The following is a 21,584-nucleotide window of genomic DNA, read 5'->3' as shown; positions in this document are numbered from 1 at the left end:
AGTCCCTTATTAAAATTCTGCTATTAAACTGCAGGGAGGAGTTGGAATGATTCCCTGCCTCTGATGGGTCACCTTCTCTCTGGATACTGGTAAACTAACCCCACTAGAGACCGGTGTGCCCTTGGATTGCAGTTCATAAAAATACTTCTGAAGGGGAAATGTGTTGCCTTTGGAATGCACTAGACTGCAGCAAGCTATTTCAAAAGTAAGACATTTTCCCAGGCAAGACATCCCCTGACTCCCCGGACCCCTAAAAGGCTCTCAGGTCCTCTCTGCCACCCAGTCACCACCCCGTATTTCAGATGGCACACCTTGGACACGGTGCCATACACTCTAAACACTCAAAATATTTTTTTTCGGGAACGCAGGCAGAACATTTCCAGGGAAATGCACTTAATATTAAGTCTGTACAGCTCGTGGTGATGTCTCCTTCCATGGGGATGAGAAAGTGCTTTGTTCCTTCCTTCCTCTCGGAAATCTCACACCCCCACCCTTCCACAATGTATGGGGTTTGTCAGCAGGAGTGGATAAAGCCAGGTCTGGGCCCTATGCTGGGAGGGGGCCAATGGACCAATAAAGTTGGGTTACAAGGATCAATGGGGGTAGGGGCAGCTGTTGGTATAGAGAGGGGAGCAGGAGGCAGGATTGGCAGGAGAGGGAATCAGGAGTGCCAGAAGCATCTCAGCAGGTGTGGGGTAGCTTTGATTTGACGGCAGCCTTCTGGTTGGTTTTGATCTGTGTTCCATTTAAACTTAAACCATACCTGCTTTTCACAGGCTAGAGGGGGAAAGTTTTGTGGGAGCCCCTGGTTAAAATATTGGCAGCGTGTCACTGTTCAGATGTGACTAAAGTCACTGATAACTATTGCTTTAAAAGGTCCCATATAGCATATCAAATAAAATCTGAAATAATAAGGCAGGAAGCAGCCAGATTGTCAGCCTGGCCATGTGAGGGTGATCAGAGCTTCAGTCAGAGACACGGGGGACAGCAGGAGATTTCCACAGCTTTTAAATTCTGTAATTTTTCACATTACACAAAAAGTCCATTAAAAAAAAATACAAAGCCAGATTCTCAATTGGCATCAATCAGCAAAAGTCCACTGCGTTCAATGGGGACCAGACCGATTTAAACCAGCTGAGGATTGGGCCCACCCAACGCACTTAACAAGAGCTGTGGAAGTCTGCTGCTGTTCCCAGTGTCCCTAGCTGCAGCTCTGATTTTTCTGGCCTGATGCATGCCAACAGACTGCAGCCCCGGGATTTGCCCTGCTGCCCCGTCCCACTGATGGAATGTCTGAACCATTTTTGACATGTTGCTTTATTGTGTCCTTATTTTTCCCAACTCAGTAAACTTGTCTGCAATCATCAGACAGGAATAAAAATCACTGCAGTTTTCCTTTAAGCAGGGGAAATTTGAAGCCAGTTCAAATCCTCCAATTACTGCTTATCCCTTTCCCTTTTTTCCTCCAGGGCCTGGCCCACCATTCCTTCCCCTCCGTGGCTCCTGGAGAATGAGAGGAAGCTTTCTGAGGCTTTGTTGGAGCAGCTCAGACCTCCTCATGTAACTCCACTGCTGGCTGGAGCAGTGGAATGGAGAAAGGGACAGTGGGGGGCCCAGAGAGAATCAGGACCAAAGGTGGTCTTTGCAACCTACCTTCATGGGAGGTTCCCAAAGCATCCCATTTGCAGGGAAGTCCCAAGTTTAACATGGGACCATAGGTCCTGCTGCTGTCCAAGTCTGCTAACGAAGGAAGGGAGGGGAAGGAAAAGCCAGGAGGACCGAGTCCCTCCAAGGATAACTCAGAGAGGGGGAGGGTAAGCGAGAGTGTTTGGTGGAGCCGGGAGGAGGGTAGCAAGAATGATAAGAGTGTGGGGCCAGAAGAGGGAATGATGGGTGTGTGGGTGGGAAGAAGTGGCAGGTGACTGATGGCTGGGGAGGATGGAAAGTGAGTGAGGGGACAGGTTAGAAGAGAGACTGAATGAGGAATTGATGGGGTGAGAAAGGGAGAGAGGAATGGGACGGATGAGTGTGTGATGGGAAGGGAAGAGAGACTGGAGAGGAGAAGAGACAGAGGGTCCAACCCAATTCCCTCTAAGGATAATGGAAAGACTCCCATTGGGAGCTGGATCAGGCCTTCAAAGAGCATGGGTGAAAATGGGGAAGACCCATAGATTGTGAGCTCTTTGGGGCAGAGACTTTCCTTTAGTTCTGTGTTTGTGCAGCACCTGGCACAATGAGGCCCTGCTCCATGACTGGGGCTCGGAGGTGACACTGCAGTACAAATACATAACAAAATACCAGTACGAATACAGAATCTACTGCAGGTACAGAAAGAAAGGCCAGAGTAAGGGGTTAGGCGGAGGGAAAGAACAGGGAAGGCCAAACCATTATTACATGTTAGAGAAACACATGAGTCTGGAGAAGAGAAGGCTGAGGGGGGACATGCTAACAGTTTTCAAGTACAGAAAAGGTTGTTACAAGGAGGAGGGAGAAGAATTGTTCTTAACCTCTGAGGACAGGACAAGAAGCAATGGGCTTAACTTGCAGCAAGGGAGGTTTAGGTTGGACTTTAGGAAAAGCTTCCTGTCAGGGTGGTTAAGCACTGGAATAAATTGCCTAGGGAGGTGGTGCAATCTCCATCACTGGAGGTTTTTAAGAACAAGTTAGACAACCACCTGTCAGGGATGGTCTTTCTAGGTAATACTAGTCCTGCCTTGAGTGCTGGGGACTAGACTAGATGATCTGTTGAGGTCCCTTCCAGTCCTACGCTTCTCTGATTCTCTGAATGAGGGGAAACAGACACTGAAAATCCAGAGGAAGAGCTACAGCAAGGCCTAGGGGGGCAGGGAGGGACAGAAAAAAGCACGGGAAGAGCCCAGGGTGGGAGATGGAGGAAAGGAGGAAGGACTGGGGGCTAGGAGGTTTAGGGCAGAGAGGAACAAAACGGGACAGGCTGGAATGGAGGGGAGGAGGGCCGCGCCCCTCTGGCCAGTGCCTGCTCCCCTTCATGACAGCAGGGCCAATCTTCAGCAAACCTGGCTGCTGGCTGTGGGTGCTAGGGTGACCAGATGTCCCCGATTTTATAGGGACTGTCCCGATATTTGGGGCTTTCTCTTATATAGGCTCCTATTACCCCCCACCCCCTGTCCCAGTTTTTCACACTTGCTACCTGGTCACCCTAGTGGGTGCCCAACTTGAGAGGCCTGGGTGAAATCCTGGCCCCATGGAAATCAAGGGCAAAACGCTGGGTGACCTCAGTGGGGCTAGGGCTTGACGCCTGGAGTCAGGTTCTCCCAAGGGCTGGGCCCCCCGCCAGCTGCCACTGAAGGCAGGGGGGTGGGGGGAGCTCAGCACCCAGGGGAATCAGCCCCGCCCCAAGACACGAGGCTCCCCCGCTGGGAGTGGTGGGTGGGGCGGTGAGCACCCGTCCCTCTCGGGCAGCCACAGGCAGCTGGCAAGCGGGGCCGGGGCCTTGCCACTCCCCAGCCGCACGCCCCGGCCAGGTGCGGGAGAGGACAGCTCCCTTCCTGCCTCCGAGCTCGCCGCGCCGCGCCGCGGGAGGCTGCTTCCCCGCCCGGGAGCGGGCAGAGCCCGGCGCCGCAGCGGAGCCCCCGGGAACCGGCTGAGAGCGAGGACGGGGAACCGAGCCGCGCCCGCTGCTCCCTGCCGCGGCCCGGGCTCCGCCACCTGCCTCGGGATCCGCGCCGCCCCGCTCCCGGTCCCGGTCCCGGTCCCGATCCCGGCAGAGAGCGAGATTGGTTCTGCTCCGGGCTCCCCACCATGTCGGTAAGACGGAGAAACCGCCCAGCGCCTGGTGCGCAAAGTCCCTGGACCTTTGAAACCAGGCACCTTTGTAAAGTCCGATCCGATTCTCAGTCCAGCTTCAGGCCCGCTCCGAGCAACGCGAGCCGCGCCGGGAACGCACCCCGCACACGGAGTTAGTTCCCCTTCCTGGCGCCGTTCGCCCTGCGAAACTCCGTGTCATGCTCCTTTCACGGTTTCCCAGGGCCTCTGCCCGCCGCCGTTGGGAGATCTCGCTCCCCACCGGTGCCGAGCCGTTTTGCTTCCAAGCTCCGTTTATGTTCAGATGATGTGGCCTTCGGTTTGCTGCGGGGGAGGTGGAATCAAAAGGAAAGGAGGGGTGGGAAGCAAGCGTTGGCTTCAAGAGAAATACATTTTATTGAAAGTTGGGCTCAGGTCTTCAGCGTGGGGCTCTGCTGACTTCTGTGGAGAGTCACCCATTTACATCAGCTGAGGGTCCCCTCCCTTGAGCTTTTATGAACCTGGTGAAACACACTAAGGTGAAGGGGAAAGGCCCACTTAGCTAAAAGGGGAAGATAGATGTTTTGTTTCTGTAAACAGAAAGAGAAAAAGAAAGAAAGAAAGAAAGAAAGAAAGAAAGAAAGAAAGAAAGAAAGAAAGAAAGAAAGAAAGAAAGATCAGGCATTTTCCTTAGTCCAAAAAGACTCTTGGAGTCTCCCGAGAAGACGGGAATGAATGGGAAGTATACAAATGGATTATGTGTCAATTCAGTTGGAGTTTCCTCAGAGTCTGGGATTTCTTTAGGTTGAGTAGAAAGAACGAGGAGTCCTTGTGGCACCTTAGAGACTAACAAATTTATCTGAGCATAAGCTTTCGCGGGCTACAGCCTCCTTCATCGGATGCATGCAGTGGAAAATAAGTTGAGTGGAGGTGGTGTGGTGATAAGCTGTTTGTTGCAAATGATTCTTAAAGAGCAGAGACACAAATTTTCATTGTGGGATTCAGGTACCAAAACAACTGCAAACCATCCTGAATTTAAAGAAAAAAATAAATGGTACCTAATAATCCTAGAGACTTCACTCATGTGAATAGCCCTTATTGGTATAGTGTGAACAGCCCCCAGGGCCTGTGATGTGCTAGAGATAATGTAGATGTGGTACGTATGAAAGGAGGATACCTGTTTGCCCAAGTGTGAGGGTTCAGCCTTGGAGGAGAATGATATTTCAGATTCTGTGGATGGGGCTTGGGCAGGTGAAAGCTGACAGTGAGGTAGGGGGATTACATATTTCCTCACCTTCTCCCATGTGGTGGAGCTGATTAGCTGCTCTTCCAATATGGGTTGGGCCTTCCCAAATTCAGGGTTTATTTTGGTCAATTTCACAGTCCTAGGATTTTAAAAATCGTAAATTTCATGATTTCAGCTTTTTAAATCTGAAATATCACAGTGTTGTAATTGTAGGGTGACCAGCTAGCAAGTCTAAAAAAGCAGGACAGAGGGTGGGGGGGTGATATACCCCCAAAATCGGGACTGTTCCTATAAAATCGGGACATCTGGTCACCCTATGTAATTGTAGGGGTCCTGACCCAAAAAGGAGTGTATGTTTGTGTGTGGGGTGTGTGTGTGGGGGTGTTTGTGTGTGTGGGGGGGTGTCGCAAGATTATTGTGGGGGGGGTGCAGTATTGCTACCCTTACTTCTGTGCTGCTGCTGGCGGGGAGCTGCCTTCAGAGCTGGGCGCCCGGCCAACAGCCGCTGCTCTCCAGCCACCCAGCTCTGAAGGCAGCGCAGAAGTAAGGGTGGCAATACTGCGACCCCCCTAAAATAACCTTGTGACTCCCCTGCAACTCCCTTTTGGGTCAGGACCCCCAATTTGAGAAACGCTGTGAAATCCGTATAGTGTATGGTAAAAGCACACAAAAGGCCAGATTTCATGGGAGGAGACCAGATTTCACGGTCCGTGATGCGTTTTTCATGGCTGTGAATTTCTTAGGGCCCTAAATATGGGGCAGGGAAGAGACACAACAACTTCTGTTAAAGGCAAGAATTAAAGTTGACATTTTACACAGATCATAGCCAATTCAGAGTTATGATGGCCACAGATTTCAGATTAACAGCCGTGTTAGTCTGTATTCACAAAAAGAAAAGGAGTACTTGTGGCACCTTAGAGACTAACCAATTTATTTGAGCATCACAGGGCCTAATAACATCAGCCACATTATCAGAGGCTCGTTCACCTGCACATCCACCAATGTGATATATGCCATCATGTGCCAGCAATGCCCCTCTGCCATGTACATTGGTCAAACTGGACAGTCTCTACGTAAAAGAGTAAATGAACACAAATCAGATGTCAAGAATTATAACATTCATAAACCAGTCGGAGAACACTTCAATCTCTCTGGTCACGCGATTACAGACATGAAAGTCGCTATTTTACAACAAAAAAACTTCAAATCCAGACTCCAGCGAGAAACTGCTGAATTGGAATTCATTTGCAAATTGGATACAATTAACTTAGGCTTGAATAGAGACTGGGAGTGGCTTAGTCATTATGCAAGGTAGCCTATTTCCCCCTGTTTTTTCCTACCCCCCCCCCCAGACGTTCTTGTTAAACCCTGGATTTGTGCTGGAAATGGCCCACCTTGATTATCATACACAATGTAAGGAGAGTGGTCACTTTGGATAAGCTATTACCAGCAGGAGAGTGAGTTTGTGCATGTGGGGGGGTGTGTGTGTGTGAGAAAACCTGGATTTGTGCTGGAAATGGCCCAACTTGATTATCATAAACATTGTAAGGAGAGTGATCACTTTAGATAAGCTATTACCAGCAGGAGAGTGGGGTGGGAGGAGGTATTTTTTCATGCTTTGTGTGTATATAAAAAGATCTTCTACACTTTCCACAGTATGCATCCGATGAAGTGAGCTGTAGCTCACGAAAGCTCATGCTCAAATAAATTGGTTAGTCTCTAAGGTGCCACAAGTCCTCCTTTTCTTTTTATGATGGCCACAGCCACCCTAATCCAGCCTCCTCAACTGCACATAGGGCCAAATCCTTGGTCCCTCTCTGGTTGCCTTGTCCTGTTCCAGCTGCACAAAGCACCCTAGAGTTAGTTTAACTGACTCCTTGAGGATTCCCCTGTGCAAAGAGTATACTTGGTGGTGTGGTAGCTTGTCCTGGTTCTGGTCCCCCGGTGTGGGAAGTGGTGTCCAGGGAAAGAATTATAATGGCCCCTTAGCCAACCAGGGCAAGCTGGAGCAACTTGAAGGCTGCTCTGACTTGTGCTGGAGATCCAGGCTGGTGCAGGACAGCCCCAAAGCCATCTTTGTATTTGCCCTGGTCTTGTGCTAAACACAACTTGGCTGGGACGGGAGGAGCTGGGAAGAAGTTTTTCCTACTAATCAGCCAGTTCCAGAGAGGATCAGGTATAGTATTAGTGGATTGTTTTCAGCAATCTGGGATTCATTGATTTGTGAATACATTTTTGTCATTATTCAACCAGCTCTGCTTGATATGGAGTTATCTGTAATGCCAGTTGAATACGCATATGTGCAATGTGAGCAAATTATTGTTGCTGTGGAAACCATAATGAACACTCCCCATACAGCAACATGCAGAAAGTGTGTGTTAAATGGAGGAGGGCCTGGATAGACTTGGGGAGGGCAAGATCTGTCAAAGGGAGGATTGTTGAGTCCTCTCCACCCTGGAGGGGACGTGTTGGAGACAAGGTACACTGCACCAACCATTAGGGTTGGAGTTGTACAATAGCTCCACCCCCTAGGACATTCCTCCCACAGCCCTCCATATCTGGTCATTCCCAGCCCATCTATTCCGGTTGGCAATAGGGCACATAGTATTTTATCTGCTATTTATTGATTATTTCTAGACTGACTAACTTTAGCAGGAGACTGATGCCTGGGGCATTTCCCACTCTAACCTGCTTGTGAGGCCTGGGAAACATGGGTCTGCCCTAACCAGGAGTGTAAATCATAGAATACCAGGGTTGGAAGGGACCTCAGGAGGTCATCTAGTCCAACCCCCTGCTAAAAGCAGGACCAATCCCCAATTTTTGCCCCAGAGAAATGGCCCCCTCCAGGATTGAACTCACAAACCTGGGTTTAGCAGGCCAATGCTCAAACCATTGCGCTACCCCTCCCCTCAAATGACTTGGAGAAGTTCTCTGGTGTAGTTCTGTTAATGTAAAACTGTTCTCTGAGCCACGGGATGCCGCGATTCAGGTCTGACTCCAGAAAAGCAGATGTACAGCAGCTGATTAGGGTGGTGCTAGCAGGAACCAGGGGTGCGGGGATGGATTAGGCTGTTCCACTGAAATAGCCTTTAGGCAGCTCGGGAGAGGGCCAGTGGAAGAAAGGCAGCCAGAAGGAGGGTGGGGGCAAGAGGGAATCAGAAAGGGAAGCCCAAGCAAAGGAAGTGAGACAGAGGGGTGGCTACACTAGCCTTTTTCCACTTAACATTGCTCACCAGTCCTGTCCCTGCTAGAGCTGCAGCAGCGGCAGAAATGAAGAGCACCACTGTAGACAGGCCCCAGGTGTTTTCACCACTTTATCATCGAACCTGCCCAGAGCATATCTAGACACCTGGTGGCCGGCACACCTGTAGCGACCAGCCCCTTGTCTCTGCACCCACTGATGCAGCGGAAACGCCGGTCCCCATGGTGGGGTATCTTAGCAGAATATGTCTCGCAGAGATAAGGCAGAGAGAAAAGAGCTGGGAGGGAACCAGAGAGGGTGAGCCTTAGAGAGGCAGCAGGCCAGATGCATCAGGGCACCTTCAGACGGTGTGAAGACACCGTAGTGCTCCTATGCCACCCTTCTCCCTTGTCTGGGGCAAGAGTCATGGCTGAGTAAAGAGGCACGTTGCTAGGGCTCCTCCATGCCCTGGCAATTCCAATGGCCACTGGCAACCAGTGCAAGCTGGAGCAGCCTTCAGGCTGCTATAACTTGCACCAGGAGCACCAGACTGGTGCAGAGCAACCAGAGGATCAGGGAGGCCCAAAGAGGGCTTAAAGCCCCTCTCACCCCTTGCCTGCATTTTCTAGAGGTTAAAGCTGAGGTTTGGATGCCAGCTACTCCTGACCTCTGTTCCCAGCTATGCCACTAATTCACTGTGTGGCCTAAGGGAGGGCTGTAGTGGCAATTTCAGAGCTCCAAGAGCTCCCTGCCAGCACTGTGGGAAGGCAGGAGGAGGTGGGGGCAGGGAGGTCTGGGCTTTGAAGCCAGTAAACACTGGGGTACGCGCACGTGTAGTCAAAGTCAGGTAGTGCCCTCTTGTCCAGTCCCCAAACACCAGAGCGTCAGCTGTGTTACAGGGCACAGCCTCAGGTGGGCATGGTGGGCAGACGAGTTCTTCTGGTTCTAGCACGCCGGCTGGGTGCTGCTTATGCAAGTTGTGAAGTAAGATTCCAGTCACGGCGTGGAGGACCAGGAAGTTAGAGAACATTAACAAGGAAGGAACTGAAAGTCTCATGTGGAATAAAGGGAGGAACACCAACGCTTGTATTGCTGAAACCTCCCTCACATTCAGTTGAGCAGCGTGGTTTCAGTTTTAAATAGTTCTGTCATCCCAGGTCGCTCATCCCAGGTCATTCACTGGCAACTTGAGTTGCTTGCACACGGATCCCGACTGAGAGTCACAAAATGCAGAAGGCAAATCTGCTGGCCAATATTCATCGTGAGAGCACGTATACAGATCGGTAGTTAGTCCAGCAGAAGCCCCTGAATCTGAGCTTCGTTAATTTGCTGGATGTGTCACAAGCCATCCCAGTTTAACGACTGCGGACAGTGATGGCCAGCAGCTGCCTACGACTGATGCTCTCCACTGCTGAGCCGGCCGTCACTGCCACTGGACCATTCCGAATGGCTCCCTCAGCCCGTCAAGCCTTGTTTCTGGCTGCCCTTTCATCGCCTCAACAAACCTGATGTTGTCACAAACGAGCAAGTCAGCGTAAAGAAGAGAGGGAAGCAGAGGCTAGGCGCTGCTCCACTGACATCAATGGTGTTGCGCTTGCTCACACCACGCCTGGATGTGGAAGAATTTCGGAACGTATCAATAGTATTACACTGGTGTGATCACATGGAGGCCAATGGGATTGCAGTGGTGCAAGTGAGAGCAGAATTAGACCCGCAGTGTCAAACGCAGCTGTAAGGCCCATCGGAAAGAGTGTAGGGCAGGGTAAACTCAAATTACCAGGAGGGCCACATGAAGACTAGTACATTAGCCTGCGGGCTGCATCACTGACACCGCCGCCCCCAGCCCCGCCCCTGCCCTGCCTCCTCCCTCCCCCATTCCAACCCCTTCCCCAAAGTCCCCATCCCAACTCCACCCCCTCCCTGCCCCTATTCCAGCCCCTTCCCCAAATCCCCACCCCTTCTCCGCCTCCTTCCCTGAGCATGTGGCTCTCCGCTCCTCCCCCTCCCTCCTGGAAACTGCTAAGGCGCCACCAAACAGCTGTTTGGTGGCAGGAAGTGCCTAGAGGTAGGTAGAAGAGCGGAGATGCAGTGCGCTGGGTGGGCGGCAGGGGAGGGGAGCTTGGCAGCTGCAGGAAATAACCTGGGGGGGGCACACTGGGAGCTTGGTGGGCTGCAGCAAATAGCTTCGCAGGCTGCGTGTTTGAGACCCCTGGTGTAGGGCCTCCAAGATGGGATTTTGGTTCAGAGCTAAGTCCTGATCTTTCTGGGGGAGGTTCTGAATCCAGATCTGAATTTCACAAGTGGCTCCTGTCTTTAAACACATTGGAACCAAAACCCTAGATCTAAACCCTGCTGAACCTTGAAACGCAGATTTCAATTTTGCCATTTGAGCCCCTTGGCCATATCCCTATCAAACAAGCTACGGTTTGCTGCAGAAGTGGTATGTGTACAGTAAAGAACACCTCCACCACAGAGCTGTGAGAAACTGGCCAGGCATTATGGACTGAACATGCAGCCAGTCGAGGCTGATCTGCTCCTCTTCTATTTCCTGCACACTTCCAGAAGTGACACTGCTTTTGAGGAGATTGAGTATAAATCGAATGCACTTTGTCTCTGAAGGCACGAAGGTGATGGATTTAGTTTACCTCTGAACTGATTCATCCCTGCTATCCCTAATTAGGGCTTTGAATGGTGACACCCAGGTATGCCTGAATCATTCTGCAGAGGACTCTGAGCAACTGCCTGTTTTCCTGCCAAGCATAATGTTAGTGCTGTCCCTTGTCGGTACTTCACAGTGTCTTTCAGAATGTGGAGATGCTCATGTGGACACTGACGCATGGCAGTCGCGCTAGGCGATCTGCCTGTTCTGCTAGATCTCTGGATAGTGCGGCTACCCCTGCTTATCACTTTCACAATTTAAAATAAACACCAAAGACTGTCTTGCTGCTCAGGGCTGTGGACTCGTCCGTGAGAAGAAAGCATTAACTGCCACTGTGCTCAGGACTTTGTTTGCAGATTTCCTTCTGCACGTCCCGGACAATGCGTCCAATCACTTCTTTAGCCCTGTATCTTGAATGCAGGCCAATCCCAGTCATCTCCTGTGAGAAACTGGCCAGGGATTATGTACTAAACATGCAGCCAGTCTAGGCTGATCTGCTCCTCTTCTATTTCCTGCACACTTTCAGAAGTGACACTGCACAGATCCATGAAGCTTTGCTTATTTACAGTAGCTGAGGATTTGGCCTTGCTTCTTACCACCACTCCTATTTTCAAGTTCCCATACGTCAAAAGGATCCATAAGCTTTGCTTAAATAACCAGACGTTAGATAAATCTGGGTTACAGAGGGCAAAATCCTCCTCTCAGACCTGTGTGGCAGCACTCAGCCTGGGCGTGCTGCTCTCTGTATGGGCCTGATCCAAAGAGGTATTGAGACTCTTTCCATTAACTTTCATGGGTCTTGACCCAGGCTGCACATATCACCGAGAGGCCCACTTTGAATTTCCTCTCTCCCCATACTGCAGCCAGCGGTAGATGCTCACGTCAGGAGCTCAGCCTGCAGAAGCCCAGCAAATCTGAGAGAAGAATTTTGCCCCACCCCTTCAGAACAAGTGATCACAGATATTCCCCAAGGTTAGCCCTGTCCCCTTATCAGAAAGGAGCCACGTGAGCCTTGGATTGTGCTTCACTCGGTTCTTTCATAAAGGTTTACAAGGACCTTCCCGACATGACTGACAACAAATGCCAGTCTCTGGCCACACGCTCTCCTTCTTCCTTCCAGGTACTAAGAGCAGCTCCACGCAAACACACATTGCAGCCAAGTTTCCCGTTGCCACAGGCAAACCAAGGTTAGCCTCTCTGTTTTCATCCTCACATCTAAGCTGTCTGCCCACCTTAAAACACTGTCACAATGACCATGCTGAGGCTGTGCTGGAAAACACACGTGGTGCACTACAAGACACTGACTGGTGCAGGGACCCACATGCTGTTAGAAGACTTCTGGGGCCTGATCCTCAGCTGGCATAAATTAGCATAGTTCAGTTGAAGTTAACAGAACTTGCTGATTTACATCCGCCAAGGAGCTGGAGGTTCTTTTCCTGATTTTCCCAGGTTGCCCCAGGAGGGGCTGCATCTCTGGACCCCTGCTGGCCTTTTCAAGGTTATTAAAGGGTTTGATAATGATCTGTCGGGGTTTTCTCTTTCCCTGCTAGGTAGGCTCACAAACATCTCAGGCCACAAGTAGCAAGAGCCACTGGCAGCCTATGAACAGCGTGTGCTCATCATCACACTATTGACCAGGCATCGCTGAAGCTAGTTATATTTTCCCTAGAGATGCTGTACACTTGCAGTCCTTAAGGAAGGTTACAAATGTAAAGTCTACGGGACAGAGCACAGTGTGAGTGACTCGGTCTCTAGCACTGGTCACCTTGCCCTGAAGCTAACTCTCCCCCCCATGGCATTATAGTAGACTACTTCACCCCTGTGCAGTGCTTTGCACTTCAAAAGCTCTGTGCAACCACTAACTCATCCTCAGAGCACTCCCGTGATGGGGGAAAATATTACTGTCACAGCAGCTGAGATGAAAATGTGCAGTGACTTTCTCAAGGCCAGATGACAGTCAGTGGCAGAGAACTAGAATTCAGGGGTCTCTATCTCCCAACCTGTGCTCAGTACTCCCCACCCCCCTTGCTTCCTCTCCCCACTACCACACATGCTGCAAGCCAATTAAAGCCAAGCCTTTAAGGTCAATTATCTCCTCAATCACACCTGTACAACCTGATTGTCTTCAGATTCTGCCCCCAGCAACACCTGTCCAGCCCCCTGGCCTCCAAAGGGTTTTCTTGCACATGTGGAAAGTGGCAAGCAATTCTCTTGAGGATACACAAGCAGGAAGAGAAGCCAGCTCACTCCTCTCTCTTAGCTTTGTCAGCTGCGCAGGGCAAACTGAAGGAAGATGCAGTAACAACTAAAGCCAGCAGTATGAATGAAATGCATGGAGAAAGCAGATCTGCTGACCTTTCTGACACAAACAGTTTCAGAGAAGTGAACTTGAAGCAGTGTGAATAATCATTTGAAAATGCATGCACAAAGGTGAACCTTAATACACTTCTGCCTGCTTAAACAATCTGTAACTCCTGCCTGCATCCCTTGTCCCTGCTTTCTCTTCTCCAGGTCAGCTAATGAATAATCAGAAGCAAAGCCAGGAACATTTAAATAGATCGTTTCCCTCCCTCTCTGCTTTCTTCCTATGTAGTTTAATTGGATCCCATGTGTTCAGATTGCACCTCTGTGCAATCAGCTCCTCAATCTCTCCTCCTGATATTTTTTTCCTGCAGTTCAATCACACTTCTCTGCCTGTTTCTCGGATGTGGCTTCCTGTCACCTCACTTATACTTCCTGCTATATCCCTGAAATGCTTCTCAGCTAGAATTTCCTCTGGAGCTGCAGTTTGGATGCATTCTTTGTCTTTCATTTTCTGTCCTAAGCTAGCGTGTAGTGGTGCTGGATGATCTGAAACAGCTTCTCTCTTCCACCTCCTGCAGTGGCTGCTTTTCAGAAGCAGTTAGGGGTAAACTCTTTGTGTAGTCTGCAAAATCCTTGGGGATGAAAGACTCTGTACCTTGGTAAGATTTATTATTGTTTCTGTACTTAACAGAAAAGGAGGACCTCTCTAAGATATAATATGGCATGAAATCCTGGGCACCTGCTCTTCCCAACTGGAACTGGTTCAACTGCTCATTTAAGAGCTTTCCCCCATTACTTAAAGCAGGAGGATGCAGGTCCTGACCGGGAACCTTGGTTATGGGCACATTTCCTGCATTCCCAGAGTGTGGGTTAGGACGCTAGGTATGTGTGTGTGATGATGCCACCCCATGGAATGCTCTGTGCCCCCTCCTTTTTCATTCTCTCCCTCTCACCGCAGGATGAAATTCAGCTGACTCCTTGGAGAGAACACTTGGAGCCCTTGGTCCCGGTGAGTGAAGATCCTCCTGTCCAGTGCTGCAGCAGGTCTTCCATTCAAGCTATGGTGTGAGCTCACCACAGCCCCAAGTGCCATCAGATTGCAGATCCACACCACAGTCTGACTGCTTCTCCCTCCCTGCTCAATTAGTGCTAAGAAAACCCTCAGGGCATTCTCTCCAGCCCACTGGGAGACAGTCCCCATCCTGATCTCCCCACTCTGACTTTGCAGACAGAGCATCACCAGTACTCCCAGCAGCAATGGGAGCCTCCCCACAAGCCGTCACCCTTTTCCTACTGGGAAAGAATCCTAGGGGCCCTCCAGACTGGCCTGATGAGATAGAGTCCGGCCTCTGCATACAGGGAGGAAGCTATAAGAATATCCCTTGTAATGCCACTGCTAGCTGATTTCATTGGGCTGTTTTCTCTGGTCAGAACCAGATGAAGTGGGACTTCGTCCTAGTATGCGACAAACACAAGCCTGGCAGCAAGAAGAAAGCTAAGAGGAACAAATTCCTGGAAGAGTTGGAAAAGAAAGGATTTATCATCAAGGTGAGATTAACTAGGGGAGGGCAGGTCCTGGGATACACAGGATCACAGGCTGAGCCGGATGACTCAGCCCTTAGTGCTCTGAGCGTTTGTGTCACAGAACCTGGACAAGATGGATGAGATCATCCAGTGCAGGATTGTTCCTTACAGCGTATTCTCCTGTACTGTGGCCAGTCTAGGTGTCAGAGACCCAAGCACTGGGGCGTCCACTGCTTCCCTTGGGGAGATGTTTCTGCAGACGGAGCTCGTTGTGAATGTTGAGCCCACTGTACGTTTTTCCCCTTTTCTTATTTTCATCCCATTGCTCTTGGCTTAGCTGGTCCTGGGCTGTCCATGTAACCTTCACAGAGTATATGCCCATTCCCAGTGCCACAGTGCAGCTGTGAGGTAGCGCACACAGAGGGATTTGGCTCTGTGAGCTCAGGGGAAATACCGGCATGAAAGAGACACAAAGGCTTCCCCTCCCCTCTTGCCCTCGGGCCGGCCTGCTCATGGTTCCTCCCCAACCCCCCTTTTTAAGAAATCAGAGGAAAGCCCATCCTGATATCACAGTCCAAGGTCCTGACTGTTTGTGTCACGAAACGTAATCAGCCTGTTCAGACCAGCAGGTGCAGATGTTAGGCACCACCTAAAATGATTTCCAGACAGATGTTGTGCAACTTTAGTGTGATCACCTCTCCCTAGAAGCCTAGACCCACCTTCCCCTGGAAGCTGAGTCACCTTCTGGGTTTATAGCTTTATACAGTGATGAGCTGCCAAAATCTTAACAACCGGTTCCCTCCTCACCCCACGAGGGGGTCGTGGCCCACCCCTGCCCCCCGGGACTCCTGCCCCATCCACCCCCTTCCCCTGTCCCCTGACTGCCCCCAGAACCAGGCAGGAGGGTCTTGTGGGCCACCGTAGTGGGTGCCCATCCTGCCCCTAAGAGCCAAAGGGACCTGCTAGGGGGCGAGGTGGGGAGTCCTGGCGGTGCTTACCTGGGGAACTCCCAGGAAGCATCCGGCAGGTCCCTCTGGCTCCTAGGGGCAGGGGAGTGTAGCTAGGAGGGGAGCAGCCACTCCCCCACTGATCACATAAAAAATGGCTCCTTTAGGCACCGACTCCGTGGGTGCTCTGGGGCTGGAGCACCCATGGGAAAAATTTGGTGGGTGCTCAGCAGCTCCCCTCCCCGCCCCGTGTGCGGCCCCAGCTCACCTCCGCTCCGCCTCCTCCCCTGAATGCGCCGTCCTGCTCCCCCCCCTCCCCCCGGTTTCCTGCAAATCAGCTGTTTACGTGGGAAGCCTGGGAGGGCTGAGAAGCAGGCGGCGGCTTCGCGCTCAGGCCCAGGGAGGCGGAGGTGAGCTGGGGCGGGGAGCAGTTTCCCTGTGCCCCCGGGTTACCTGCTGCGGCGTGGGCAGCCCTCCTCGCACCCCCCGGCTTCAGCTCACCTCTGCCTCCCTGGGCCTGAGCGCGAAGCCGCCGCTTGCTTCTCATCCCTCCCAGGCTTCCTGCGTGAACAGCTGATTCGCGGGAAATGGGGGGTGGAGAAGCAGAGCAGGGCAGCGCGTTCAGGGGAGGAGGCAGAGCGGAGTTGAGCTGGGGCGGGGCGGGGAGCTGCTGGTGGGTGCTCTGCACCCACCAAATTTTCCCTGTGGGTGCTCCAGCCCTGGAGCACCCACGGAGTCTGTGCCTAAGGTGCCACTTTTGGCCGGTTGTTAAATTTAGAAGCCCTTTTAGAGCCAGTTGTCCTGTGAGGGACAACCGGTTCTAAAAGGGCTTCTAAATTTAACAACCGGCTCCAGCTCACCGCTGGCTTTATCGACGGAAGGCCAGAGCTTCAGCTAATGTAAGTCGCCACAGTTCGGCTGTAATCAACGGAGTTGCATTGACTTACACAAGCTGAGGATCTGGCCTGTAGCCAGGCAGTTCCAGGGTTCCTCACCATCCAGACCATGGCACACCACTAGATGTCTTCTCCTAGGAATGACAATTCAGGGTTTCTTCTCCACTGCTCTAAGGTGTTTGGGTGCTCATTCCCATCAAACGTACGTGGGGCTTAGTTCTTTATACAAAGACCTTGCTTTTGTGCTCTTTAGTGCATGAGCCCATTCTCTACTTCCTCCATACCAGGAGGGCTAGTTCATTCCAGGAACAGCAACGGTTGAGGGCAGAAGGAAGGTCAAAAACAGTTGTAAAGAATTCTGTACTTGGTTTTCTCAGCCACTTGAAGCCTCCCTGCTCCTTCAAGACTGAGCTTTTCCTCCAGTGAATTCTAATGCTGCCCTGGAGGGACCACCTTCCCCAGGGATGAGGGCAATCCAGCCTCCTTGATCAATCCAGCCTCCTTCAGTTCTGGGCTTTCCCCCGCCCCCAAACCTTTTTCACCAGTGGACCCTCTGACCCTGTTCTGGATGGACCCCTCTCTCCTGGAGTGAGAAGGGTTACTGATGAGGTGTGTTTATATGCGAGGTCAGACTAGAAGATTTAGTGAGCCCTACTGGCCTTAAAATCTATTTGTCCAAGCGACAGATCTCTTCCTCTCCTCAGAGGCAACATCAACCCTTTCCTGGCTGTATTACTTCCTTGTCTGGCCCTATCAAGATACCTTGTCCCTTTGTCTACACCAGCGGCTCTCAAACTGTGGAGTTTCTGGGGCCCAGGGCTGAAGCCAAAGTCCGGGGCCAAGCTGAAGCCCAAGCCCCACTGACTGGGCCAAAGCCCGCTGTCTGGGGCTGAAGCCCTCAGGCTCAGACTTCAGTCCCCCCTCCTGGGGTCATGTAGTAATTTTTGTTGCTGTGCAATGAAGTTTGAGAGCCCCTTAAAAGGCTACAGCTGTGTTACTGTAGTGCTTCCGTGCAGACACGCCACAGCGGTGGGAGGGGTCTCCCGTCACACTAGTTAATCCAGCTCCCCGAGAGACTGTAGCTAGGTCGATGGAAGAAGTCTTCCCTTGACCTGGTGCTGTCTACACCGGGGTTAGGTTGGTATAACCACGTCCCTCAGGAGGGTAGTTTTTTCGTGCCCCTGAAAGACGTAGCAATGCTGATGTAACTTTTCCGTGTAGCCCAGGCCTAGGGAATTACTGGTGATGAGAACGGGGCAGGAAGCACTCCGAGAAGGGGAGAGAGGGTGCTGAGGAGGGGCTGGACGGTGCAAAGCGCAAGCTCAGCTGGCTGGTGAGGAAGGGAGAACCTTCTCGGCCCGGGGAAGGGAAGTGTGGTAGGAGGAGAGCAGCCAACAGCGGGAGGGAAAGAGGAGTTAATGGAGCAGAATGACAGGGCCCTGCAGAGGAGGAGACTTTCTGCACCGTTCTCTGGACGTGGCTGCACTGCTGCCTCTTGGTTCTCCGCTTTGCAGTGGTTTGCCCCGTGGCTGAGTGCTCTCCAGAGCTCCTGCCGCCCTGTCTGCAGAGCAGCTCTTCGCCAACGCTCCAGTCCCATTTCATACCTCCCAGGGCTTGCTTCATCGGCATGTCTCTCTAATCTCCCTGCTCTCCGATCCTACACCCAGGAAATCGAGGACAAGAAACTATTCTATGGGGTCCATGCCCCGAGTGAAATCTTCCAAAAATACCAATTTCTGCTGAGGAATCCAGACGGTGGGTTGCAGAATCACCACATGCAGGAGGATGTGCCCATCACCACCAGGTGAGCGTATCCTTGATCTCAAAGACCTCAGGGTGCAGGGTTCTTCACGCTAATGCCTGTGGTGGATCATGCACCCTAGGGTAAGACGTGCCTGTTAGCTGGATCACAGGCCCCCTTCCCTGGTTCCCCATGGGGAATTGCTTTGCCATGCTTGGTATCCTTACTAGAAAACCATGTAAAATCAGAGAGTGATGCTGAGCTCCTATCCTCGCACATCTTGCCCCTCTGGCCTGGTCTCCACCAATTCCCCACAACTGAACCTTATCCCCATTCCCTCTTCCTGCCCTGCTCCTTGCTCCCCTACCTGTCCAGATCTCTTAACCCATTCCTTAATCTCTGGATCCTGGGTGTAGCCTTTATCTCCCATTGCCATGGCAATCCCAGGCCATTATTCTGGCCCATGCTCACCCTTCAGTGTTTAATTCTTCCTAATCCCTGATTATTTGGGGTTTCAGGATACATATCGTCAACTTTATCCTGCAGAACACGGAGATTTCTTGTGAGGGTAAGGAAACGTTTCCTCCCTTCTAGCTCGCTCTTGCCGTTCCCATGTGCACAGTCACAAATACACATCCCAAGCAAAGGCGGATTTAAAATGAAACACACAGTGCCCTGGAATGGGGGGCCCCCAACTTCAGGGGGTCCCAGGGCTGGGCAGCCAAACACCATCCAGCACTCCCTGCAGGGGGAGACCGCTGTGGGGGAGAGCAGGGAGGGAGCCGTTTAAGAGCCGTGCTGGAGGCACGGTGTGCGGTGCACTCTCCTAGCCGGTGAGCTGGGCTCCTGCTGCCTCCCGTGGCTCCTGCCGCAGGCTGGCGCTGGCGGCCCCCGTGTGCCACAGCAGGCAGGCAGGTGAGGGGCCGGCTGAGGGCGTGCTGTGGGGGAGGCGGGCGCGCTCCCCTGGTGGGGAGGCCGCCCGCGCCTGCCCTGCTCCGGGCAGTGCAGGTGCAGTCCCTGGTGTGCACCGCTGCTGGCGGCCCCTGGGAAAAGGCCAGGGGAAGGGAGCGGCAGGCCAGGGGGTCTCATGTGCTGCTGCCTCCACAGATCCCTTTGGCGGCAAACAGGAGCAGCGGCGGGGCAGCAACCCAGGTAAAGTAACCCAGCGGCCACGACTGGGACTGCCCCAGCCCTGAGTCCCGCCCCCCACCCTCCCCGTGCACTGCCCCCCCCAACACACCAGGCCCACCCACACCCCCTACTCTGACTCCTGCACCCCTCGCACCAAACAGAAACTGCCCCACTTAAGCGCTCCACACCCCAACCCCCTGCCCCAGCCCTGAGCCCTCTTCCACACCCTAACTCCTGGCCAGACCCTGCACCCCAACCCCCAGCTCGCTCCTGCCCCCTAACTCTCACCCAGACCCCACACCCCAACCCTGAGCCTCCTCCCACATCCTAACTCCTGGCCAGACCCCACACCCCAATGGTTTTTAATGTTGTTTTCTTTTAATAAAGTGCTCTTATCTAAAGGACTTTACAATAGTTAGTTAACAATAGAAACAATATTTGGAAAGCTCTTTAAGTGGTCCGCTGAGACCCTTAGCAATTTTCAAGTGGTCTGTGGCGGGGGGGGGGGAAGTTAGACTACAAAAACACTCACGGTACCTCCCTTTATTTTCATTTACTTCCTATTACTTATTATATAGGAGGAGGATAAAGAAAAAAAAGAATAAAAAACGGGGATGGGGGAGATTAGAGAGAATGTTCTTTTTCTTGACTGGGTCCCGAGGGGGGCCCCCAAAAATGAAGCTGAGCACAGGGCCCCACTAACGCTAAATCCGCCACTGATCCCAAGTGCCACTCACACGAGCTTCCGCCTTCCTAGCCTTGCGCATGGGCACACTCCCACTCGCGCACAGCCTCGTGCGTACCTCCGCGTGACAGGCGCTGTTCAGAAACCGCGGGAGACTCGTGGGTGCAGCAGGACCAGCGCCTCTGCTGAGGTTGCCAGCAGCGTCGCTCTGTGCGCTGACTGTTGGGGGATTTTCTCCGGGCTGTCTGTCTGCAGCGGGGAGAGTCTGCCTGTTGCCAGTTCCTTTTCAGCACCGAAGCAGAGCTCTGAACTCCAGTTCTGTTCAGGTGTCCCCTACAGCCTTTTCTCTTAATGGGGGGTGCGGGTCGCAGGGTCAGCCTGGGTTCTACTGGGTGCCACGGGGGAATTGTGCCTGCCTGTCGCTGCTAACTCTCCTGTTCCTGCTTTGCTGCTAGAGACGCTCCGAAGGCTGATAAAGGCGAAGGTCTTTGAGGCAGCATTCCCACTGCATGAGGTGAGGAATCGGAGGGTGCCTGGGTGCTGAGCGCGTACGTGTGCGCAGGAGACAATGTGTGTGGACTGCAGATGCAGGAGAGGAAGTGGGTTAGTAGGGGAGGAGTGGCTGGGAAGGCAGAGGAATAGGTCATGGTCCTGCACCTCCTTTGGGTGAGGATGTGGTGGTATGTGTCTGGAAAAAGCCTTAATTAACATCTTAGTAGGAGTGTACGGGATGTGTGGGGGGTGGGGTTGGCAGGTTGCATATATCTCTGTCTGTGCCTGATCTGAATGCTGTTTTTTCCAGCAAGGAGAGCTGAGAATATTACTGAAGAGGAATTGGGCCCAATGGAGAAAGATACTGAAGGAACAGCCAATTGAGCCTATCAGGTAACCCATGCCAAGGGTATGCACAATGGGACAGCACACGGCCACCATGTAAAATACCCATTCAGAATAACTTCATTGCACGTTTCAGAGTAGCAGCCGTGTTCGTCTGTATTCGCATAAAGGAAAGGAGGACTTGTGGCACCTTAGAGGCTAACCAATTTATTTGAGCATCAGCTGTCGTGAGCTACACGTGATGCTGAGCATCCAGCTCCAAGTTCAAACCGGAGCTAGGCAAACCAAGTTTGTCCAACTGTGAACCCACTTGACTGCTGTGGGTTTAGGAGCGTAGGATTGTTATACTAGATCAAACTCGTGGTCCGTCTAGTCTAGTATCCTGTCTCTGACAGCCACCGGGGGAAGACGCAGCAATTCTGCAGTAGGCAATTATGGGATAACCCTTCCCCAGGGAATGGGCCTTTTAATCCTCCACACCCTTCCCCTAGACAGAGCTTGGCTCATACCGTGAACAAAGGGGGGCTATATCCCTTGCAAAACCCCTGGAGTTTTTAATCCTTACAATTTGTAACTCTGGATATTCTCATCATCCATAGAAATGTCCAGCCCTTTTCTGAATCCTGCTAAGCTCCTGGCCTCGGTTGTATCAGTGGCAATGTGTGTCTCAT

The 21,584-nt window shown here is 52.1% G+C and overlaps 1 protein-coding gene across 2 annotated transcripts in view; it reads left to right on the top strand.

Annotated features, from left to right (window-relative positions):
* Positions 1 to 3,412: 3,412 nt before the first annotated feature.
* Positions 3,413 to 21,584, top strand: part of ANO9 (anoctamin 9) — a 41,619-nt gene continuing 23,447 nt past the window's right edge. Inside the window, exons 1-8 of one of the 2 annotated variants that reach the window (XM_084630581.1) lie at positions 3,413 to 3,786; positions 14,111 to 14,161; positions 14,584 to 14,700; positions 18,187 to 18,323; positions 18,779 to 18,828; positions 19,368 to 19,412; positions 20,532 to 20,590; positions 20,879 to 20,961. In XM_084630581.1, the coding sequence (XP_084486707.1) occupies positions 3,781 to 3,786; positions 14,111 to 14,161; positions 14,584 to 14,700; positions 18,187 to 18,323; positions 18,779 to 18,828; positions 19,368 to 19,412; positions 20,532 to 20,590; positions 20,879 to 20,961 (548 nt within the window). In that variant the 5' untranslated portion in view covers positions 3,413 to 3,780. The remainder of the gene's footprint in view (positions 3,787 to 14,110; positions 14,162 to 14,583; positions 14,701 to 18,186; positions 18,324 to 18,778; positions 18,829 to 19,367; positions 19,413 to 20,531; positions 20,591 to 20,878; positions 20,962 to 21,584) is intronic. The other variant, XM_084630582.1, reaches the window with a different exon arrangement.

Source organism: Lepidochelys olivacea, assembly GCF_965140295.1.
Source record: "Lepidochelys olivacea isolate rLepOli2 genome assembly, chromosome: 6".
NCBI lineage: Eukaryota > Metazoa > Chordata > Testudines > Cheloniidae > Lepidochelys > Lepidochelys olivacea.
The sequence above is the reverse complement of the archived record's forward strand: the minus strand, read 5'-3'. Positions and strand labels throughout refer to the sequence as shown.